The sequence below is a fragment of the Olea europaea genome, unplaced genomic scaffold (assembly GCF_002742605.1).
Source record: "Olea europaea var. sylvestris unplaced genomic scaffold, O_europaea_v1 scaffold2456, whole genome shotgun sequence".
In the NCBI taxonomy this organism is placed as follows: domain Eukaryota; kingdom Viridiplantae; phylum Streptophyta; class Magnoliopsida; order Lamiales; family Oleaceae; genus Olea; species Olea europaea.
In genome coordinates, this window is record NW_019242765.1 from 86,823 (window position 1) to 111,880 (window position 25,058).

At 35.0% G+C, this 25,058-nt stretch overlaps 2 protein-coding genes across 2 annotated transcripts in view; one reads left to right on the top strand and one right to left on the bottom strand.

Moving 5' to 3' along the window:
- LOC111382260 (protein FORGETTER 1-like) overlaps nt 1-19,765 on the top strand; it is a 22,737-nt gene extending 2,972 nt beyond the window's left edge. The window contains exons 6-32 of the mRNA XM_023006176.1: nt 641-822; nt 950-1,027; nt 4,504-4,636; nt 5,950-6,010; nt 6,095-6,176; nt 7,362-7,490; nt 7,590-7,733; nt 8,033-8,132; nt 8,222-8,350; nt 9,182-9,249; nt 9,416-9,588; nt 9,714-9,807; nt 9,879-9,976; nt 10,055-10,190; nt 10,308-10,414; nt 14,690-14,785; nt 14,903-14,990; nt 15,099-15,219; nt 15,302-15,413; nt 15,495-15,618; nt 15,687-15,764; nt 15,851-15,969; nt 16,609-16,662; nt 16,752-16,854; nt 17,909-18,037; nt 18,738-18,849; nt 19,382-19,765. Coding sequence (XP_022861944.1) covers nt 641-822; nt 950-1,027; nt 4,504-4,636; nt 5,950-6,010; nt 6,095-6,176; nt 7,362-7,490; nt 7,590-7,733; nt 8,033-8,132; nt 8,222-8,350; nt 9,182-9,249; nt 9,416-9,588; nt 9,714-9,807; nt 9,879-9,976; nt 10,055-10,190; nt 10,308-10,414; nt 14,690-14,785; nt 14,903-14,990; nt 15,099-15,219; nt 15,302-15,413; nt 15,495-15,618; nt 15,687-15,764; nt 15,851-15,969; nt 16,609-16,662; nt 16,752-16,854; nt 17,909-18,037; nt 18,738-18,849; nt 19,382-19,413 — 2,882 coding nt within the window. The 3' untranslated portion in view covers nt 19,414-19,765. The remainder of the gene's footprint in view (nt 1-640; nt 823-949; nt 1,028-4,503; nt 4,637-5,949; nt 6,011-6,094; nt 6,177-7,361; nt 7,491-7,589; nt 7,734-8,032; nt 8,133-8,221; nt 8,351-9,181; nt 9,250-9,415; nt 9,589-9,713; nt 9,808-9,878; nt 9,977-10,054; nt 10,191-10,307; nt 10,415-14,689; nt 14,786-14,902; nt 14,991-15,098; nt 15,220-15,301; nt 15,414-15,494; nt 15,619-15,686; nt 15,765-15,850; nt 15,970-16,608; nt 16,663-16,751; nt 16,855-17,908; nt 18,038-18,737; nt 18,850-19,381) is intronic.
- A 2,504-nt stretch (nt 19,766-22,269) lies between these two features.
- LOC111382257 (aspartic proteinase NANA, chloroplast-like) lies at nt 22,270-24,836 on the bottom strand. The gene is made up of 2 exons (XM_023006171.1): nt 24,019-24,836; nt 22,270-23,215 (listed from the first exon to the last, which is right to left on the bottom strand). The coding sequence occupies exons 1-2, from the start codon at nt 24,693-24,695 to the stop codon at nt 22,390-22,392; spliced, it is 1,503 nt and encodes a 500-aa protein (XP_022861939.1). The 5' UTR covers nt 24,696-24,836; the 3' UTR covers nt 22,270-22,389.
- Between the last annotated feature and the right edge of the window lie 222 nt (nt 24,837-25,058).

A 25,058-nucleotide genomic window follows, 5' to 3' on the forward strand; every position in this document is an offset into this window, starting at 1 on the left:
ATACTGCCATGGAACGGTTGTTCATTCATTGATTTCTATTTGGGGTGTTCTTTTTGTGCTGAGGGTTTGGGATGGGTGGGGGAATGGCACTCAGATGCTGGATGGCGCACACATTAGAATTGCAACATGTGTAGAGACAAAATGGGGCTTGCATATATGATTCGTCAGTTTCTTTTGTTTATTTCTACAATTGATTTATGCTTTATTACATTTTTTGTCTTTTGGAAACAATATCTGAACTGACTGATAGTAACAGAAGGTAAGTTTTATCCTTCCATCTATTTTGTTGTGGGCACAATGCTTATCTGAATCACGACGTGTTTGTATCAAAGGTGATTCATCTGACCGACAAGTTCTGCCATTTGAAGGCATAGTAAAGGGACTATGGGGGAAGAGACAAGCTCTATCTTTGTCTGCCAAATTTGAGAAGATGGTGCATGATATATTTGTTTCCTAACCGGCCATTTCCTTCAAATCTTTCTGATTTTGTTATGTGTTATGGCATTTCTTACCTGAATCTGTTTTTTGTTCTGCGGGTCCTAGCCTGATCTATTAGCAAAATAATTTATTGCTGAGCTTGAGTTGTTGACTTTTGGTATTTCTCACTGAGTATGGTCTTCTTATAAATTTTCCCTTCTAGTGCATGCTTTGAACAAGCTTCCTTACTCCAAGCTTGATTCCAAATCTGTTGGTGTTAGCGAGGGAGTTGTTTTTGTGACATATAGCAGCCTCATAGCATCTTCGGAGAAAGGTCGTTCTCGTTTGCGGCAGCTTGTGCAGTGGTGTGGACCAGAATATGATGGCCTCATCATATTTGACGAGGTATTGGATTTGTTGGATTAAATATATCAATATGCGTTTCCTAAGATATTCTTAATATAATGACGGGTAATTGTCACATGGTTCATGCAAGGAACGCTTAAAGATCATACTTAATTGCTTCTTTTAGTGTCACAAAGCCAAAAACTTGGTCCCAGAGGCTGGAGGGAAACCAACAAGGACAGGTGAAGCTGTTGTTGAGATTCAGGTGTGCTCTCATTTAAACTTATATGACGTAACAGTGTTTCTGCTAAGATATGTCTTTTTAGCTTTTCAGGTATGTCACTATATAGTTGACGATTTACATTTCGTTATGCTTTATTTGGTTCAGCAACTATGCAACTTCTACATCTGGATCCTCTCTCTTTCTATATTCCCTCCTCCCTCTGCGCCCGCTTTTTCTTGCAGTGGCCCACTCCACTCTCTCTGCTTGTTCTGTAGGCATACATCAGTCTCTATTGTGCTGCCTTTAGTGAATTTAGATTTTGATAATAATTGTTCTGAAGGTCATTTTTGTCAAAATTTTCAATCAGAGAATGGAAGAGTGAATTAAGTTGGAAAAAAATGTACTTGTAACATTTCTAAAATTGGAGAGAACTTCTTTTATTCAATATTTAAAAAGGTGGAACTAGGTACTGGTGCATTTTGATTCCTGAGGTGAGGTGATTAAGGCGTAAGCCTCACCGCAAACCTAAAATAAGTCAACAAATATAAAATAATACATAAATAAAATATAATAAACCCTAAATATTCCTACAAATTCTCCTTAGAAGTAACACCAAAATAAACAAACCACCCATTAATATAATTTTTATAAAAAAAGAAATAAAATGGAAAAGGAGATGAAATGAAAAGAAAAGAGAAGAAAATAACAGAAAAAATTAAAAATTGCTCCTGAATTTTGTCGGACTGCTGGAGTTTGCTGCCTTGAAGTCCTATTGAATAGGCTTTGGGTGTGTTGGGGATGGTGAGGCATGGTAGATCCAACAAGTAAAATAATTGATGGGCCCAAGACATTGTTGTTTTATTTGCGATGGCCAAACTAAAAGAGTACCTTAAAATTCACGTTCAGAGTTACAAAAAAGACGGAAGAAAAACAAAAACAAAGAAAAAAAAGTCAAAGTTTAGAGCAAAACTGAGGCGCATGCCTCACGTGCCTCGAGGCGCAAACCTCATTCATTGAGGAGTTTTCCTTAAAAAAATAGCACGAAATATTATTGCCGTGAGGCACTACAAGTGCATCTCATTGCTACCTCTTCAAACTATGCCTTTATTAAATGTCACTATAATGTCATTTATGCTATTGAATTGCATCCCTATGGTTTGAAAAATTGTCATTGTTCTTGGAATCTATACCACAAACAAGGCCGGTTGGCAGGTTGTAATGTCAGAAGTTATGGCCACTCAGATTTAGTCTATTAGAGTAGTGAATTCTGGAAAGATTCAGAGGGTGTATTCAATTGAAACTTTTAATAACTTTTTGGAATTTAAGAAGCTTAGGAATATTCAATGTAGACTTTTTGAGACTATCTAAAGTATAAAGTATTGATGAATTCAATTGAGACTTTTAGAAGCCGCGGTATATCTAATTGAGACTTTTATAGACTTTTAAGAATTTCTAAAAGTTATAGTGTATTCAATTAAAACTTTTTAGAAGTCTTTATAAATCCTGAGGTATTCAAATTATAATGGCTTTTAGAGATTTTTATAAAAATTTCTGGAGTACTAATTTTTAAGCAAAAAATTCTCATAAAATTTCAAAATTTCTCTCATTAATCACAAGAATTTGGGAGACTTTCACAAAAAATTAAAATAAAAATTCAACCTTTCTTTCCTTTTTCCTTCTACGAACTTTAGAGGTATAATTAAAATTTATTTATTTTTATTGATTATATTTATTTCCATTTTTCTTTTTATTCCTCTTATTGTTTATCTCTATTTTCTATGAAAATAATTAAATTGGATTCTTGTAACTTTTTTTTTTCGTTTTTCATTTTTGTGAAAAATATCTTTTTTTTTAATTAAATTATAAAATTTTATATGAAAATTTTATAATTAATTTTAAATATATTGATTTTTATTTATTTTTAAAAGTATATTGTACTAATAATATTGAATATTAATTTATTGTTTATCATAAATATGTATAATTTTGATTATTATTTTATTTAATTAAGTTCTTAAATTTTTATTCTTTTAATTTTTTTTTATTATATGGAAGGGAAAATGGAAATTGTAGGAACCAATGCCTCGTATGCTAGAATTTCACGCTATTATACTAGATCCACTTGAATTCTATTTCTAATGAAAGTTTTATGAATCCTGCAAAAGCCTATAAAAATTTTAAAATGAAAGTTCATAAAAGTCTATGAAAGACTTATATTGATTTTATACAAATCTATAAAAGATTCACGAAATTTACAGAAGTCATCACCTAGAAAAGTCCATCAAAATTTTTGAAAGTCCCAACTGAATACACCCCCCTTAAATTATTAGTGGTGAAAACGTTAAAATAACTCTTGAAAGTGTTGTAGCACATCTCAACTATAACTAATTGTTTCCTATTATAATTGTGAATTACCTCATAATTGTATTCGTCTTCCATTTATATTTATCTTTTCTAGTTGCAATAGGTTTTATCTTTTTATTTTTTTTATTATTTTTTTTAAATTAGGACTATAATGTCAATTTTCTAGTAATAGTAGAAGTAGGGTATAATTTTGCTTATAAATATACCCCCCGTTTGGCCTCCTTTCTCTTTCAATTTTTTCTCTCTTATTTTCAACTACACAATTTTTCATAAAATAATATTACACGTAAATCAAATTTTTTTTTTCAACCACACATTCTTAAAAAAAATACTATTCCAAACATCAAAATTTGAAAAAAAGGTGGCCAAATGGGGGCATAGAGGCTTTATACACTTTTTCAACACATCAATTATTATTCAGTAACGTACAAGTAAGATTATTTCAATATCATTCTTCTTTATTAAATAATTCTAATTACAAGAATTTCACAAACGCTTCCGCGCAAGAATGTGCTCTATAAAATTTTCAAGCTTTGCTCACAGCTAGCTACAGATAGGAATACAAGTCAGTAAAACAAAAGGAGAATTTTTTGAAAATGTGACATTAGACTTAATATGGGGATGTAAAGCAAAAATGACCAAGAACAGGTGATTAGACGATGAAGATGCCATGTGCACACTTGGATTGTATAGTAAATGTTGTAAATATGGTCAAGAAAGTTAACATAACCCGTTTTTGTTGATGCTACATACTGCAGAAGACGTAGGATGCCTGAATTTCTCAATAGAGTATTAAATAATGGCAATTTTTTCTGTACCGTTGTGCATTATATGCCTTATAATTTATGGTGAATTTTGCTTTTCGTTAGATTGAACTTGATTTGCAATGTGGATTCCGCTGCATCCAATGTAATTTGCGTGGCTGTGGCTGTTAGCTGCTTTGTGAATCGCTTAACTGCTTGTGTATTCTCGTTATTTAAAATGTATACTCTTTGGTACTGTTGTTACTACTCATGGATCTGTTAACTTTAGAACTGTAATGCACAACCATTTCTTTTCCTCGTCATTAAGCTTACTGAAAGTCCAGCAATAATTCTAATGTGCTTTCTAACTAATGGATATTTTCTTTTTTCTTTGGAATTCCTAAACGATAGGACCGACTTCCTCAAGCTCGTGTCATTTATTGCTCGGCAACTGGTGCTTCTGAACCACGTAACTTGGGCTATATGGTTCGACTTGGTCTTTGGGGAACTGGAACATCTTTTGCTAACTTCAAAGAATTTCTAGGTGTGATGTTTATTTGCGCAACTGCAGTCTGCTTGCTGTCTTGTTTAAATTGTGAATGTAATGTGTTGTTATTCTGAAAGAATTTATCACAATTTCGTGATTGATCTCACATGGAAGTGTCAATGATTGTATCATCTGGTTGAATTTAGATGGCTTCGGTTACACAACATATATTTTTGTCTGCTTACTAATTTGTTGCCCCAAATTATGTTCTATACTTCCATTTCGTGAAGTCCAGGCTCTTACCATTAAGCATTTCACCACTGTCTGTTTTTTATTGAGAATTATAATTTGGAAGAAGGCTCTGTGATCGTATGCTTGAAAATGACCGAAAGACTTTTAATTATTTTGAAAGGGATATGACCATTGATGTGCTAAAAAATGTGCAATCTTGACTTCTTTATAGCCTCATAGGAACGATTTATAAAAATGTATTTGGCAAGTGCTATACTGAAGTATGGAGTTCGTTATACAAGAGGTCAAGAGTCATGCTTGTTCATCTATGCATATGATAGTTCCCCAACTCATGTAATAAAATAACAAGTGCATAATAGGGAAATGAATGGGGGCAGTTAGCAGTACATGCAAGCGACAGAGGCAGCTGGAGAATTAGTTAGACAACCATTATAAATGGACTGGGAAAGAGGGAGGAAATTAGGGAAAATTGAGTATAGAATTGGGGGAGAGAATTGGCTCGCTTTAAAAGCCAAATACCTTATATTTCTTGTTATTAGTTACAGAGCATTACATTTACAGAGTGTTACTGAATTGCTGGATTACAATTTCCATTTACAAGTTGCTGTCATTACAGAAATAAATCTATATACATTCTGGTGAATTCTTCTTGAATTGAGTCCTCTTCCGTATTGTCTCTTTGATTCTGTGTGTTGAGCTGCCATACGAACAGGAACCTATCAGCATACTTGGATCAGCACCAGAAGGTGCACTTTTAATGATTAGTTGCTGAACTATAATCTGAGACTTGCACTGGTCATCAAGTCAACATGATTGGTATATTTCACCGATGTGAATATCCACATTATCCACATTGAACTTGTTGCATTTGTTATGCCCTCGTGCCAATCAGTTTTTTGGCATGGCACCTTAAGGCATTGGACAGGGAACAAGTTTTTAGGTCTGGGCATGTATTTTGTGCAGCACATGTTAAATATGTAAATTCTCACTCATAGATTTATGTTTATGTAGCCTTCTGTTTCAGTCAACGTGAAGAATTATTTGTTTGAGTTTTTCTAATATTTTCAATCCTACTAGTGAGTAGATTTTCAACTACATTCTTCTGTCTCTTATTGCAGGAGCCATGATGAAAGGGGGTGTTGGAGCCCTAGAACTTGTTGCCATGGATATGAAAGCAAGGCAAGGTTCCGACTTAGCAAATTTTTGGGGGACAATTTATGTGGATTTCCATGTTGTAAATTGAATAACACTCCTGAATTTTAGGGGTATGTATCTTTGTCGTACGCTGAGCTATAAAGGTGTGGAATTTGAAGTTGTTGAAGTACAGTTGGAGGCTAAAATGATGGTATAGTGCAGTATTTTGGTTAAACTGCCTAAAGAAAATATTTAATTGTTGAATTTTTCTTGCCGTCATTAAAATTCTATATATTTTCTCGTATCAAATCTCGGGTGTGTTTGGGCCCCATTTTTATGCAGAATAGGTTTTGTAATAGTGATTTTCTGTGAATGTGTGTCTAAAATGTAGAGAAAAGTTTTCGCTTTATACGTAAAATTATTTTATTAGGAGAATGCGTGGTTAAAAATGAGCATGAAGAAAATGAGTTTTTATAGAATGTGGCTCAAACAGGGGCTTAGTGTTTCCCTACCCATTACACTACTCTAGACGTCATTGATTGATTGATTGCAGTGTTAGGCTTTAGAGTTCACATTATGTGAAACTTAGGGCATGTGTGACGAAGCTTTTTATGAAAGTGTTAACAGATTATGATAAAATTTGATGAAATGTATAATTGAAAAGTTGGTAAAAATTGTGAGTCCCATGAAACGTGTGGTTAAACTATGACCCTTGAAGTATTTTGAACTGGTGCATTTTTTTGAACTGCTGAAATTTCCTACAGCTTTAGCTCCTCCGGTTTGGAGAAAATTCTGCAAATAAGAGCTCGAAACATGTATAATATGTCATTCTACCCAAACTATCTCCTGCCTCTAGGAAGGATTAAGAATTCCACATAATAGGAGAAACTGAACAGTTTCAAATCTTGAAGCGTGGATATGTCGATTGGAATATGTGAAATATAGGATTTTTCCAATGTCCGAAGGTTTTTTACTTAGGACTGATCTATATTTTCTTTGCTATTCTTTTATTTTTTAATTTGTTGGACCAAGGATTAGTAATAGATTATTTTATCTCCTCAAGAAAATATATTTGCTTCCTGTTTTCTGAAGACTTCTGTATTATTATCATCTTGTCGAGCATTCGTCTAAAAGTGGATCATTTGCATTATAGCGTTAATTAACAACAGACACACTGATGAAAGTCAAGAAAACAACAATTTTTGTTAAGAATTGTGTGTTATTTATTTTATTTTATTTTTATTTATTTTTATCATATATATCTATTTTTTGTTATCTTTAAATTTCGTAAGTATGTATAATGATTGTTTTGAAGTTATTTCTGTAGTTTTCTGATAATTTTTTTATTATTTTTTTCCTGCAGTATAATTCTTAATAAGTCATTGTCTGTTATCAGGATATGTATGTTAGAGCAGCGGAATTTTGGGCCGAGTTGAGAATGGAGTTGCTATCAGCAATCAAATTTCTCACGGATGAGAAGTCCAACTCAAATCTACTGTGGAGATTATACTGGGCAAATCATCAAGTTTGTAATTTCAAGTTTCTATGTTGAATTTTTAAGCATTTTTTTTTTCATCTCTACGCATTTTGATGTGTATTTTTTTCTTTCTATATGCTATTATAGCGTTTCTTTAGGCACATGTGTGTGTCAGCTAAGGTACCTGCAGTAGTTAAACTTTCTAAGCAAGCATTGCTGGAGAATAAGTGCGTGGTCATAGGCCTACAGAGTACTGGAGAGGCACGAACTGAAGAAGCTGTTTCAAAATATGTGAGCCTGATTTCCTCCTTTTCTTTAACTTGTGCAATTTATGCATAAATTTTGTTTAAGCCATTTTTATGTATGCTTGTTACACAATTCTGTGTAAAGATTACTAAAATTGCTTCCATATCAGAATTGTGGTCACATATTTTTAAAATATTTCTTCTCTTCCAATCGCAAGGGTGTGAAATAGAAGCCAATTAGAATTCTTTGTTATTTTCTGGTACATTGTATTGATGAACTTTTAAGTTCGTAAATACTTTCTTAACAGGTTCTTTAACTTCCTCCCTTTTTTCATGCCAATATAGGGTCTTGAACTTGATGATTTCATATCGGGTCCCTGTGAGTTATTGCTAAAATTTGTCGAGGAAAATTATCCCCTGCCAGAGAAGCCTGAACCACTCCCAGGTATCTATCTATATATTTAATACATTTGGAATTGTTTGTACCTTTGTTTTTGTGTTGCTGATGTAGTCTCTTTCTATTTCTGTTCTTAGATGAAACCATGAAGGAGCTTCAGAGAAAGAGGCGCTCAACAACTCCTGATGTTTCATTCCCTGGGAAAGTGTGCAAAATTGCTAAATCAGATGCTGAAAGTGAAGAAGAAAGCGAGTGGCAATCAGAAAGTAATTAAAAGAATCCTCTAAATGATAGATCCTTTTAATATATATTTAACACGAAAACAAACTTGCTCATTTTTTGATGGTTTTTGAGAAATAGAAGATATTTTCTTTAGTGAAATATTGTTATATACTTTGCTAACTTTAAGTGATGTATTTGCATTTTTGACATCACGTAAGGGAAGTCTTGTTTACTGTTTCTATTTGCCTCGTGGTTGGAACACAGGATCTAGATGGTAATCTGGCTTACGCTTTGATAATCGAGTCCAAGATCATTAAGTGATTCCATGATCTTCCTGTTTCACCTTCACCCCAGAAGAAAGAAAGAGTTTGAGATATACTTTAGTTATACACGTAGTCTTTTGTTCCTCCACTGGCCTTTTTTTGTGAAACTTTAACCTATTCTCTTGGAATATATTCTCTCTTCTATCAAGAATAGTTTCGAGCTTAGAACTTGAGTAATTTTATTTGAATGTATGAAATGTTATTGAGGACACAGATACATGTTCCAACTGGTAGAATAACTATAAATAGCATTTAGGTCTTACAATTTATATACATGTTACACTGCCTAATGCTAGTTTTGGCCCTTTTAGGCTTCTGAAACTAAAATAATCAATTAACTGCAAATTTTGAAAGATCCCTCGCTCCATTGTACATGGGCATGTACAGATTGCTCTAATAAAGCTTTACTATCTAAGTAAGCTAATTCTTCACTCGAAAAATTATCCCTCTAAATGTATGGTATCTTTTTCTTTTTGCTTCTCTTTTATATTCTCTGGGTGATCGCTTCTCTAGTTTCCATCTGATGGTTACTTGTCTTTCTGAGAAATGCAGCTGACACAGAACCTGAAACTGAATCTGAAGATGAGTTTCAGATATGCAACGTTTGCAAGTCAGAAGAGGTGTTTGTTTTTATTTTCCCCCTTCTTCTTGAACAACAAATTTTCAGCTTGTTTGATAAACACAAGCTTTATGAGTCATTTTATGTTAGTTTTTAGGGGGTATTACATGTTTATTTCTTGCTCCCGTCAATTTATTTCATTGTTAACTCTCTCTTCATTAATGTAGGAAAGGAAGAAATTACTTCAATGTTCCTGCTGCAGCCAGCTTGTTCATCCTGCATGTCTAGTTCCTCCCGTTGAAGAGGCCATATCTGGGGATTGGTCTTGTCATTTATGCAAGGAAAAAACGGAAGAATATCTTCGAGCTAGTCGTGCCTATTTTGAAGAACTACTGAAAAGGTATACATTTGTGCAAAAGTGAATCTCTTTGCCTACCTTTCTTTTCCTTCTCTTTTAATGTGTTCTATATGATTTTTTTGATTGCATTCTCATTTAGCGAATTAATAAAATTGAAACATGATTAGGTATGAAGGTGCAGTGGAGCGTAAATCAAAAATTTTAGAAATAATTCGTTCATTGGATCTTCCAAACAATCCACTGGATGATATTATTGATCAGGTAACATCTGATCCATATGAAATCCACTTCAAGTTCAGGTAACTTCTATTGACCTCGCCGTGTTTTTGCAGATTGGAGGCCCTGATAAAGTTGCGGAAATAACTGGAAGACGGGGCATGCTTGTTAGGGCTTCTGGAGGAAAAGGTGTCACTTATCAGGCACGAAATACGTGAGTTTGGGCATATATTTAGTTGTGTTGTGTTTAATTTCATTTTGCATTGCTAGTTTGTTATGTTGTGTGCTTCAGGAAGGATGTGCCCATGGAAATGGTCAATATGCACGAGAAGCAGCTGTTCATGGATGGTAAGAAGCTTGTAGCTATTATTTCTGAAGCTGGATCTGCTGGTGTTTCTTTGCAAGCAGATAGAAGAACTCTAAATCAGGTGATTTAGTTGTATCTTTCAATATCATTTCATCAGTTGCTTTCGTACCATGATTTATTCAGTGTCTTTTTGGTTCTTAACTGCAAACTGAGTTGGATCCTTCTCTTTCCATGGCAGAAAAGAAGAGTTCATATAACTCTAGAGCTACCCTGGAGTGCAGACAGGGCAATTCAACAATTTGGAAGAACCCATCGATCAAATCAAGCTTCTGCACCTGAGTATAGGTATTTATCAGTTTCTAATCCTGACTTCATGAAAACAGATCTTACTGTAGAAAACCGAGAATGGGAAGAAAGCTGGGAATGGAAAACTTGTAATTTATTGATGCAAGATTGATGCTAAAATCTCTCTATTATTAGGCTAATTGCTAGAATAATTATTTTCCTAAAATAGGAGATTAGTTTTCCTTTTTTTCTTTCATCTTTTGTACCATAAATTAGATGTATCATTGTTGAAAAATAATCATCAAAAAGTTCAGAGAGTTTTCAGATAATTTTGATTTCAATTACATGGTATCAGAGCCTAGGTTCTCTTGACCTAGCAATCAATGGTGGAACTCCCTGTCAACGGTACAGGATCATCAACCTATGAAACTTCTCATCTTGAAGCAGTGGCCATCCCTTTAACCGGCTCCTATGGCATCGAAATTCTTCCTTCCAACTCATTATAGAGAAATTGAAAGGAAGAAATTTTTGAGAATGGCCCAATCTATAAAATTGGTTATTGATGGAAAGGGGAAGTTGGGATACCTTATAGGCGAAAACGAAGAGGGCGACTGATGCTATCCTTCTACAAAAGTGGAAATCTGAAAATGTAATGGTGACTGCTTGGTTAGTGAATTCCATGAAGCCTTCCATTTGGGAAGACTTATCTCTTCCATCCAACTTCAAAAGACGCTTGGGACATCGTAAAGAAGACAAATAACGACGCTGAGAATTCATACAAATTTTTGAAATCAAGACCTGTCTATGGCAAACAAAGCAGGGATTAAGAGAGAAGTCATAGAATATTACATGGCTATGGTGGGTCTATGGCAGGAACTCGACTTGAGTCTTGAAGAAAAATGGGAGAGTCTAGGTGATAGCATTCGGTACAAAAGAAACTCGAGAACGAAAGGGTTTATGAGTTCCTTGTCAATCTGAATCGAGAACTGGATGACATTAGAGGCAGGATCCACCGTCGGCGACCACTGTCATCTACACGCAAGGTGTTTGCGGAGGTGCGATGGGAAGAATCTCGATGGCAACTAATGGACTTTGGGCTGAACGAGGCATCTGCATTATCTGTTAAGAGGAAATGGGCCATAGTTTGCTAAAGGTAATGTGTCAACTAACTTTGGACCAGGAAGTGGATATCTTAAAAAGAACGGGCTAGGAACTGAAATTAATGCTGGGCGAGAAATAAATTATGGGCCTGCAATTGGAAATGGACCAGGAATGTGGTTTATCACCAAAGGGAGTAGGAAATGGACCAAACCAAAAATAACGTGGATGGCCCTGGAGTGAACATTGTCGCAAGCCAGGTCTCAAGGAAGACACCTATTAGGATATTCACTGGAACCTGTCGATTGCAAACCAAGGCAAAATACTAAGGGCCTAGGATACCACGTTGAGACTAAAATTAAACCTACTCTAGGTGGGGCATTCAACTCCGAACAAATGGAACAACTTTATTAAATATTCTTGTCTCCAAACATATGGTCAGCCTTCACCTAAAGGTCCTTCCAATTCTTTGGCCTACAAAAGGTAATTTTTTGAAAGCCTTAAGCACATCACAATAGAAAATCCCCTGAATTCCCTGAATTGATTCCTGTGCATTCGATCCATGACGGACGCATATCACTTATTTTTCTCATAATCGACATGTGTCGGAAATATTAAGGTTAAGATTGCTGATAGCTCACTCTCATAAGTTGCAGGGAAAGGGAGTATTCCAATATCTAAGTCGATAACTCCAGAATTTGTTCTTCACGTTCCAAATTTATCCCATCTTACTGTGTTTTTTAGGACCTCTCATTCAGGAAGATGATTGTAGTGCTAAGGAGTGTGAGCAATTGTACTACTTTGATGATGCTGATGTGAGTAAACAAGGTCGACTTGCAATTTGTGATTTTGCATCTGTCTCTAAGGATAGTGAAATATTATTATGGTACTATAGAACGGGTCACCCTAGCCATCAATACTACTTCCTAAAATTTTCCTGAATAAAACACCTTTTTAATTTTCAATATGAAAGTTGTGAATTTGCAAAGCACCAGTGTACGTCGTTCCCAAATTCCACATACAAACCATCTAAACCATTCTCTATAATTCATGGTAATCTATGGAGACCTTCTCGAAAAATCCTAATCCCACCCATATAAAATGGTTCGTTACATTTATCGATGACCACACTCGGGTATGTTCGGTCTATTGACTAAGGGAAAAATATGATGTTTGCTCAGTATTTATCAATTTTCACCCATGATTCAAACACAGTTTCAAACTCCACTTCAAAATCTGAGCATGGATAATGGCACAAAATACTTTGATACTACTTTGCAAGACTACCTGAATAAACGTGGGATAGTCCACCAAAGTTCATGTGTTAATACTCCCCAACAAAATGGCACTGCTGAATGAAATAATAGACGCCTACTTGAAGTTGCTCGTGCCCTAATGTTCACCGTAAATATGCCAAAAGCCTTTTGGGGATGCCATTCTAACATCAATGTATCTCATTAATCGAATGCCTAGTCGTACTCTCTCTTTCGACTCACCTCTCCAAAGATTCTAGAAGTACTTCCTTGCTTCTCGCCTTAGTTCAAACCTACCCACTACCTTTGTTCATGTTCACTCTCATCTTCGAAACAAACTAGAACCACATGCACTCAAATGTGTATTCATTGGGTACTCACCCACTCAGAAGGGCTACAAATGTTATGTTCCATCTACAAATAAAGTATTTGTTAGCCTTGATGTCACTTTTTTTTTTTTGGTAAAAAACACCTTACTTCCAAAAACCTTTCCTTCAGATGGAGAACTGGAATGAAGATCGGTTCTTGTATCGATAATTTTTAGAATTTAATCTCTATCCTTCTGAGCAACCTTCCACTTTACCTTCTAATGTGCCGTGTGCAGAAGGAAACTTAAAGTCAGGGAGAGATGTTGAAAAACAAAGTGACAAGATACTTGTTTATTCAAGGAAGCCTATATCAAAGGATAAGGAAAATCCAAAATCCGAGGCACCAAGAAAGTCGGAACGATGATAAGGACCTAATGAAAAATCCTCCAATATACCTCTCGATGATAACCTACCCATTGCTTTCGGAAAACATACTTGGTCATGTACTCTTCATTATATTTCAAAATTATCTATCTACACGATTTCGTGCTTTTATGGCTAACCTTGATATCCAAGGAACATTCAGAAATCATTGGGATCTCCCAATTTTAGAGAGGTAGTAATGGAGGAAATGAGAGCTCTCCATCATTAGTCTGATTGCTAAAATAATTCTTTTCCTAAAATAGGAGATTAGTTTTCCTTTTTTTTTTTTTTTCTTTCGTCTTTTGTACTATAAATTAGATGTATCATTGTTGTAAAATAATCATCAAGAAATACGGAGAATTCTGATTTCAATTACACTTACTCTTCTATTGGTAAGTATCTATGTTCGATAACAAGTTCTTCAAATCTATTTTAACACTTAAGTTGCAAAAAAGCCTCTTTGAAGTTTAAAGATGAGTAGATTACCGGTGTTGTTGTAATGCACCACTAGAAAAAAGATACAATTGATTCGAAGTTGAATATTAAGAATGCATTCTTGATAATTATGATGCACAGACAAGGACACGTGTCCAACACGATACGTGTCGGATACGCCGACACGTGATTTTTAAAAAAAGTACCAACACAACATATTGTCGACACGTCGATTAAAATCTTTAAAAATCATCATTTATAGAGTATAAATTTAGTTTTACACTTGTTATTAATTTTTTTTGTTGAAATCTTTTAAATATGATTACCTATTTGTTATTTACTAATAAGTTTGAGTTAAAAATATATAATATTTTTAATAAACAATGAAAAATGTTTATGGTAGAGTGTTCGAGAAGTGTCGGTATAAACACGTGTCGGACATGCACACGCTACTCTAATTGAAGTGTCCATACTACAGAGCTTGATAATCAATCACACTCTCTTGTAGTAAATGTGGACATAATTGAGAAGTTCTATTGGAAACACAAATAAAATTCATGGTGGATCTTGGTTGAATTCCGTCATGTTCTACATCAAAAGTACTTTTATCGTGTGAAGGCACACGTATGGTATTATGCTGTGGATAATTACAAAAAACATGGTTTACTTTTTATCGTATAACAAGATTTCACAAAATTTTTAGGTAACCTGCTGAGTATGGGTGCTAGACGCTATAGGTTTTCCAATAAAAACTTCTTGATTTGGACCAATCTTTTAAGTGCTGGTGACTTAGTTGCAAATATCTCCTTGCTTTGCAGACTTCTTTTCACAAATCTTGGTGGTGAACGCCGGTTCGCATCTATTGTCGCCAAGAGACTAGAATCTCTTGGAGCATTAACACAGGGAGATCGTAGGTAACTTCAAATCACCCTTACTGTGTACAAATAGCTTTGTGACATGAAGATTTAATATCACATTCAACCAGCAATATATCGATATAAGGCTTGTGGGCACTGTTGAGTACATTGCAGGGCTGGGCCATCTCTTAGTGCTTACAATTATGACAGTTCCTATGGGAAGAGTGCCTTGACGATGTTATACAAGGGTCTCATGGAACAGGTGTTCAATTCTTTTAGATGACGGTCTCATGCTAGACTCAAATACTTTGCTTTTACTCTTTTATGTACAAGAGGTAATTATTTTACTTTATTTTTTTTCTTTTAACAGGATCAGTGGCCAGTTGTTCCACCAGGGTGTTCATTTGAGAATCCTGAAACAATTGAAGATTTTATTCAGAAGGGAAAAGCTGCTCTTGTGTCTGTTGGGATTATTAGAGATCCAGTTCTTGGTAACATCTTAAAGATTGTCTTTGTTTGAAATTGTTTAGTTATGTTCATTGGATGTTTTCTTCTCAAAATTCTCTTTTAAAGGTAATGGAAAGGATTCTGGAAAAATTTATGGCCGTATAGTTGAATCTGACATGAGTGATGTTGCACGTTTCCTCAACCGGCTTTTAGGTCTCCCACCAGAGATCCAAAATAGGTATTCAGTTTTGTTGGTCGAGCTTCGATATATTTGTTCCTTCTACATGCATTGATAACATTGAATGTTGATATTCTGTAGGCTCTTTGAGTTATTTGTTAGAATCCTTGATCTACTAGTTCAGAATGCACGTTCTGAGGGACATTTGGACTCTGGAATTGTTGATATGAAAGCGAACACTGTGGAACTGCAAGGATCTCCAAAGGTTAAGATATCCCTTTTGCTTTTATAGGTTTTACATTATTGATATATATTAACATCCATGTTTGACAGACTGTTCATGTTGACAATATGTCTGGAGCATCCACTGTGTTGTTTACTTTCATATTGGATCGAGGAATGGCATGGGAGGTATTTTTATTATAAACATACCAATTGATATTATATGTTTGACTGGATAGCAACAACAGCTCTGTAAATTATGTTGTAATGTGTAGTCTGCATCTACATTGCTCGAGGAGAAGCAAACAGATGCATCCATTTCAACTAATAATGGATTCTACGAATCGAGGAGAGAATGGATGGGAAGATGGCATTTTGTATTAGCACTTGAAGGGTATGGATTTGTATGTTACTTTGAGTTGTACAACTGAGCATTATGATTATACTTGTTTTGTGCAATGATGGTGATGTCAATTATCATGTGTGGTAAAATTAGCTGACAACAGTGTGGTTGTGGCTTAAAATACGAATCAATCATTGTGAAGCTGTATTCTTGGTGTCAGCCACTATCCTGTCCATCCGTTCTCGTTGACATTATCATTAAATGTCATTTCATTTTACTGTGGCGTCTTGCACCCTAAAGATGCATCTGTTTCTCCTGGTAAATTTAGATTTTAGGGTTAATATTTCTGGAGGATGAATATGGTGAGAACATGCAGATTTTGCTAGCCACGAATGGTTTAAATGCTGTATTTATTAAAATTTCACTTTGAATAAAGATGAAAATATAGACCAACTTATAAGGATTTAGACTACTCTTAATAAGTTGACATTTTAAGATGGAACCCATGGTCTTAATAGTATTTACCTGAGGGCTGGTCTACTTGTTAAATAATCTGCTTTGTTTTATGTTTTAAGGGTTTGTCTACTTGCTTTGTTTTTATTTGTAAGCATGTTTGTATCAACTTCTGCTCAATACAACCTTTTTTCCGGATATCTTGATTTTCTTGCAATTTTCCTGGTCTTGTTTCAGTTCTGCTTCTGGAATGTACAAAATATACCGTCCAACCAATGGGGAGTCCCTCAGGTACCAAAATAACCTTCATAGGACCACTTTACTTGTTAGTTTCTATACCATCTTCATGATATTTCGTTGCACTTCCTCTCTATATTAAGGGAGATGCCTCTAGCAGAACTGAAGGACAAATATAGAAAAATTTCTTCTTCACAGAAGGCTCGTAGTGGTTGGGAGGAAGAGTATGATTTTTCGTCTAAGCAGGTAAATATTTTTCCGTCATAAATAAACTACTTTTGCGGACAGTCTTTCCTTTTATAATCACCAGTACCATCAGGTCCATAAAACTGGCGAGGAACTCGAAGTGAAATGTCTTCGGGGGATTTTATATTTCCCAGACTATAAACATTTCCAGTTCCATATATGGTTACAAATGTATTGAAGTCAACATGTATATTTATTCCTTATAACTCCACAATCAAGAATCTATGACATGTCAAGGTTAAACAAGGCAACCATTTTGTCAATATTTGCTATTTGTAAAAAATGCCAAAACGGGTTTGATTTCCTCCTCTCATTTCCCCTCAGCAGTGGCTCAAGCATAGACTGCCATAGGGAAATGCCAAACTCTTTTGATTGTCATACTTCTATGATATCAAAGAAGTGACACGAGAACTGGAACTAAAGAATTTGTATGCCTTGAATCATCACCTTGTTAGCTCAGTAAAAGCAAAAATGATAAGCATTTGCTTCATACTGTATATATACATACAGATTTCTATATGTCTGAATTTAGCCAAGGAAAGAAAGAATTTATGTTCTTTAATTATATGTTGCAATGTTTTTCTATATTTCATATTGATTAAATTAAATTGTTCGTTTACATTAAATCGTAGTTTATGACCTCTGATCTCTCTGATGCCATAACCTTTGATCCTCATTCTCTCTGGTGCTTAATTACGGCAGCTGTGGATTGGTGAACCTTTTTTTTCCCAACAATTTATTAATTGTCTTTTATAAATGAAACAGTAATAATAAACAAAACTGGTAAGTGGAGAAAATATTTCCATTTCACTGTCATAGCATAGTTTTCCGATTATCAATATTGATTAATTTAGCCTAATGGATAATACTTGTTGATCATACATCTAGATTGAAGGCTCATTTCTCTAGTTTAAAATGCTATTTAGTGATTTTGTAGCTGATTTGAGGGGGAACGTTTTGGTTCCTATAGATTTCATTTCACTGTGATAGTTATGTTTAATTGCTGCATTATATTGGTCAAGATTGCAGAGCTTATTTAGTATTTTACTTGCAGTGCATGCACGGCCCCAACTGTAAGTGGGGTAGCTTCTGTACAGTTGGTAGGAGACTGCAGGAAGTGAATGTGTTGGGTGGCCTCATTCTTCCTGTTTGGGGAGCTATTGAAAAGGCTCTTTCTAAGCAGGTTAACTTGATCCATTTTTACTCTTTATTCAGTCATTTGATTAAGATATGAATCCATATCATATAAACCAAGTTTGACATGATGTTATAATTGATGTGTACTCTTCTATTATGAAAGAAGTTGCCTATAAACCCATATAAACTTCACTCATATACGTTTTTCTGGGTGAATAATTAAGACAAGTCTTTTAAGGAGAAAAAAAAAGGCTAGTTCATTTTCAGCCTGTTTTACCCTCTGATTGTTTCTAAGTACTCTGGGGGGTTGCCTATGTTGGGGTGGATTTAGTACATTTCATCGGACCCACAATTTGCTACCTCTTATACTCACATTCTGTAGGATCCAAAATTTACTACCACTTATATCCACACATTCCCTAGGACCAATGGTTTATAAGCACTACCAACAGGTATTTAAATTGTCGACTGCACTTGCTTCTTTTTTGCAAGTTTGGGCTTTCCTGACTAAGAGTTTAANAACATAGTGTTGGACTAAATGCTGGACCAATTTGCTACCTAGTACGAATAGAAGTTTCAGAGTTCTGAAAGCTCTAGCTGCTGCTACTGAGGAACCTGCTACCCCAAAATATGCATCTGAATACATAGATTAGCTTGTCCTTCAATGCATGGATTTTCATTGTGTGGTACATCAGAAGTTGCTGCGTTTCTAGTAATCAGTTGAAATATTAATGACATTTTTATAGGCTCGCGTAAGCCATCGGAGGATCCGGGTTGTGCGTATCGAGACCACCGCAGACAATCAACGAATTGTTGGGCTGCTTATCCCAAATGCAGCAGTTGAATCCGTGCTTCGAGGTTAAAAACTCTCTCTCTCTCATCTTCTTAAGCTATAATTACACATAAGGTTAAAACTTGTTCCTTGAGTGATTATTGCTACACGCGAGATACTCATGTTACTTTATATGTAATATACTACGTATTCATAATACTTGCATACGACGCCACTTTGAACTTAGAGGTACTACTTAGTATGTTTATTATTTTCAGTGTCGGCATTACCAGGAAAATGATGCTTATACTATCTTAACAAAATCTGCACAACTGTAAGTGCCTGGTGTACAGAGAGGACACTAGATACAAAACATGTATATTTTCGCGTAATTTAAGAATCATGAAAGTGTAGCAACTGTATCATTATCATTCATTGCCTGGTTCATAGTTCTAGACTTCTAGTTACATTACTGCATAGAAATTCATCAAAAAGCTTATCATTGGGTTACTGTGAATACACAACATTATGCATGATAGATTATGTCATTGATGGGTTTCATTTCAACGTAGAGGATAATTACTCAGAAATGGTGTTATATAACTTTCTATTTCGCAGATTTGGCTTGGGTTCAGGACGTTGATGCTTGAAAGAAACCCATGTCGAGGATTTTTTTGCCATTTTTGATCAAAGGGGGGTTATCAGCAACTTTCTACTCTATCGTATCAAAATGCGGGAAAGTTGCTGTACACTCTGGTGCTGCGTAAGGACTAAGTATAGCAGCTTTCTTAAATATTAAGTTTATTGTGCCCTACTTTTTGACATACAATCTTTCTGAGTCATGTCCGTAGTTGTACGTGGCAAAGTTCTATATCTATCTAATTGGATGTAGTTTTGCAGCAAGGAACTTGTACAGACAGGTCTTCATTGAAATGCAAAAATCTTGCTTGTTTTTGGTGCTCAAGTTACTGTTGACATGTATAATAGCTAATGTGAATTATTCGATCTTGTTCATATATTTATTCTACATCAAGCTTACTGCAGAGAGAGCAACGAAATTGTCACGCTTCTGCCTACGAGGCATGCCAGATGTGCAAAAGCCAACTAAGGCTACAAAATTGTTGTTTGAATAAAGCTAAACGACTTGCACCGATGACCATGGGGATGACGGCGCCCTCCGATGGGACGAGCGGATTCCGCGTGAATTAAAAAATCCCGAACCCATTTGTGTGCGTGGTCATTCCCGCGGTTCCTGTAGCTCGGTAGTTGTTTTTGTTGACTTCTGGATTTGGAGGACTACGAAAGCACTTTACACAAACAAACACCTCTCGAATATCAGGTATTTCTTCGACTTTTCGTTAACTTCATTTTTTAGCAAACGAACGGAAAATCAACATCTTAGGTGATTCTTGATAATTGGATTACGGTGAAATGCATAATTTATCAACATGATTAGCATAATTTCTTAGTGAGCTGGTAATTCTATTATCATAGCATCACCAGGATGATTTGATAGTGGGGCATCCATCACATTTTTGTAGCATTAGACTAGATTTGATTTCACATAATTTATTCATTTATAAATTAATAATATCTGTAAAGTAATAATAATATTATTATTATTTTAATCTCAATAAACAAGCATGTGAATTTGTGCAAGGAGAGTTTGGAGGATTTTGAAGTATCTACTTTCTCTTATCAATTTGATAGTTTAGTGATGGTATTGCGCATTTGATTTTCAATTTAGATGTGAGCTGTTTCACATTTTTCTCTAATTATCAACATGTAAATGAAATAGGGTGCAGTAGGTAACAATAAGATGGAATGGCCGACGGCGGAATAAGTGGCTTATTTCATGCAAAACTCATACCACGCCACGTGCTTTCAGTTATTCTAATAAAGTTGAATTTTTGAGATGAAATTATCGAGTCTGTTAAACTCAATGAGAAACTCAGTCCATCTAAATATTGAAAGAATATTTAGATTTCAAGATTTGTGTTATCAAACGAGCCATTATATTGTGATAGAATGTTGAGGGTAAATTCCGTATAAGGTTAAGTATAAAAACATTAATCAATAAGTTTGGATTACTCATTTTAATGAATATAACAATTAAGTTAGAACTCTAAATATATATTTATTTTTAAACTAAATGATATGTGCACTGTTATTATTAGTACAAGGCGAAAAATTGATTTGGGGTAGAGATTATTTAGGCGAGACTTTTCAAATAATTTCGTTTTTTTTATTTATTTATTTTGGAGAATGTGTATTTACAAAAGTTGGAAAAATTTATTGATCTTACAAAAAGTTGTTGAAAGGAAAAATGATTCTAAAAAAATTTCTCCCAAAAAAGTTCTGAAAGTCCTTTTGGCAGGACTTCTGCTTCTTGTAAAATAATTTCTCGAGTAAGCTACCTTAGATTAGTTTCTTTAAATAACTCTTCTATTCAAATACAACACTTTCGAAAAACTATCTAAACATGTTAAAAAATAATTTCTTAATTTTAGAAATAACTTTTAACTTTTTAAAAACTTTGTCAATGGATCCTTAATATGTTTCTATTTAAAATTTCTAGAAAAGAAAGACAATAGCCTTAATTTGAACGATGAGTTTTATATTAACAAATTTTCTCATAGAAAATTGTCAATTTGAAAGAAGTAAATTAATAAATATTTTATAGAGAAAAAGAAATTAAAACTTTAATCTTGTGTGCCTTCTATAGTTAATTTTGCCAAATATATTTGTCGACAGATGATGACAAATATTGTTGTTATAAAAAACAAGATTGTGACGATGCACTAAAATGAAACAATTACTACCATATAAACTGCCAAGAAACCTATTAGATTCTTATTTGTCTCATCTTTCTAATAATAAGATTTAGTGTAGANAACAATTACTACCATATAAACTGCCAAGAAACCTATTAGATTCTTATTTGTCTCATCTTTCTAATAATAAGATTTAGTGTAGAAATGTTCATTCAAGTATGATTGGCCTAAAAAACAACACTATTTGTCGGTAACAATTCTTTTGGGGCTACAAATCAAATTGTGAGAATTAAGATTTTGTCACACTTTCTTAATAATTTCCTTGTCAAATAATGTACCACGTCATCTCGCCCCGTTAAATCATACTCTATTCATCTCTTCCTCAAATCAAGAAGGATCACACACTCTATAAAGGCCCAACCCGTCTATTGTGCCGGAGCCACCACCTCTTATGAAAGCTAGCAACAAATTTCTTGCAATTAATTGGGCCTTACACATCCATTCGGCTTGTGCATCCACATCATTATTTACTTGTATGTGAAATTTTGTTCGCACTTCTCCAATATAAGTTAATTTTTTACTATCTTCAATTTTTTTCTTCTAACTTTTGCTGCGAAGAATGAATGCAAGCCATAATTTCTATTGCAATATTTATTTATTTATTATTATTATTATTATTATTATTTTTTTAAATGTTCAAGCAGACATCCGAAAAACCGCGAAAAATAGTCACAGAATTGGTAACAAAATGTTAACTTCTATAATAATGTGGGCATTTCATGAGAAGGGAATGTAAATTACACTGCCAAGTGATTTCTTTCTTGGTATACAAATTTGGGTGGATAAATAAATCTAAGTACAGGAGGAGCTGCCAAAACTCAATCTATTATTTGCAAGGTCGAATTCCCATATGTGATTTTGTTGCATAATATTGCCAATTACAGATGCACCAGGCCAAGTTGAACGCACAAAACCCAGACACTTTACACCAGGAGCCACATCAATTACATAACTCTTTACTGGTGGTTCAAATCTTGCTCCGTCTGCAAAATGAAATACCAATCTTGGCACCAAAGATTCATCAAAACCAGTCGAGTTAACGCAGAATTCGAGCTGTGGAATATCGAGATTTAGTGTTGTGAAATTTATTAGGGACAGTTTCAGTGCAGCCATTACTGGCTGATAAGCAGGTTGTGTCAAGAAAGTTAGGCTTGATCCCGAATCAAGAATCACCCCTCCTCCACCATTCACATTCCACACTTCAGCTGGGATTTTGAGCATTATACTTCCAAGAGAAATGCCCTTTATATTTACAGCATAGAACGGATTGACGACTCCTAGGACAAGTTCTGTCTGTCGCATTCTGTAGTGTGTTGTAATAGAATATTCGGTTTTGTGGGATCCGAAAATGAGATAACTCGACACGTTTTGGGGGCTTAAATGATCGACTAAACAGTATGAGAACTTGCCACCGAATTTCTCAGCAGCTTTGAGTGCAAAAGAATAGTTGCTATAGCCTAGCCCCATAACACCATCAGCCTCCTGGAAACTTTGGCCGGTCGAAGACTCACTGCATCCGACCAGCACGTTGTGGATTCTCCCCTTCGTGCCATTTGTCAAGCCAAAAGTTACTGTTTCATTAGCAAAGATTCCGAGTGCAGCTGATCCATCCAAGTACCTAATTTTAGTTACCATAGTTAAAATAACGATAAAGAATTAGATTATTTAAGAACGTGTAAAATGGATGAGGTGGGAGAATTATCTTGGGACAAGATTTAAACGAATTAAGTACATCCACTTTTTCCAGCATTGTTGTCTAGTAGTTGTGAGCTATATAGTCCGCAGATCTAGACATAAATTTGTGTACTGAACAGGGACATTTATGTTCTTTAAACATTCGAAATAGAGAGTTGCTACATGTCCAGAGGATTTTGTCAAGTTTATACAGGGGGACACTTGTCAATATGTCATTGGCAGTAGGCAAAAAAAAAAAAACCGTCGATTAGGCGTTGCCAACGCAACACGGGGATAAGTGTCCGAAATATGGGAATCACTCGTCCTTTGTTTCAAAATCGACTTCACGCCTATGCTATGGGGTAATTAAGAAAGTCGAACCAACCCCAACCAGACAAGCCCTTGTACATCTACAAGTCACGCAATACTTGACGTTTAATGGCTTCATCAGATAACTGGATGAGCATTGCTACATGTACACCTCCCTTATGTGAGAGGAGTGTACACCGAAGTGTCAACCCCGATGTATAAATAGCATTTTTCTAACTGGATTTCTGATGCGAAATATCACTACTGGCTAGCTATCTAAAATGTTTCCCCATAACATATAATTATTTGCCTGAGCTTAAAAGATAAAAGTTTTATTAGTACAAAGAGTAGCTTTTATTCGACCCAAAAAGTTTACCTATTAATTGGACCATCCCAAAAAAAATAAATAAAAAAAAAATGCAGAAAATGCATATTTACCTGTAATCATAGGCACATGGAGTATGGGGAGAAGGGCATCGAGTAAGAGAGAAGAGACTTGCAAGCTCAATCTTGCACATTCTTGAAGAACAAGGCACAGTATCGAAAGACGACGAGTGATCGGCTCGAAAAACTCTCCGTTTTCGAGTTTTCTTCCTACACTGAGCTCCATGGCACCTATACTTACAGTTCATCCAAGTCAAGTCACTCCCTGTATCTGCAATCAGCACAAATCTTTGTGCAGGGGATCCAACACTAAAGGACACAAAGTATTGTCCTGTCCCAAAATCAGCCCCTGAATTCATTGTCATTTTCCCAGAAACACAGCCACTTTTATCCCTTCTGCTGCTATTTGAACAATCTGGATGATAATAAGTGGCATTAGGATTTTCCAGGACCTGCCTTCTGCCAGTAGTGTTTCTGATTTTCTTCAACCTTAAACTCTCAGAAATCGAACGTTGGCGAATTGTATCACTATGAAGTAACTGTCTGAGACGCTCAAGTTTAGTCATAGGCTGCAAATGGTGCCTGTGAATCAACTCCAGTTTTGTCCCAACTGATTCTCCAAGGCCCTGTGAACACTTAGCCAAGAAAATGACCATAGAAAACAAGAAGAGATAAAGAAAGAAACCTCTCTGCTGTTGTCTACACATTTTCATATTCATAATACTGCTCATTTTGGAAGCAAAAATAAGTATAAATCACAAGAAAAAAGCAGGAAACTGAATGCAGAAAGCAAAAGAAAGGATCGTTAAGATGGGGATGTTAGAAACAAAATTTTCAGCTATCTTTTGGAAGGTGGGGTGGGGTAAGGGGTCTATTCCCCGGGAAACGACAGATATATATATATAAACACATATACATATATACATACATAGGTGCATTGAAAATTATAAAATTATATAAATAGAATATCTAATATTGCTGTCTTTGTTGGTTTTATCTCTCTGTCATGCGCACATATTTAGCAGTTTTATTTATTGCGGCTGTCTGTCTGTCACAAATTATGTCCTTGTCTTTCTTACCTTCTTTTATCTCTT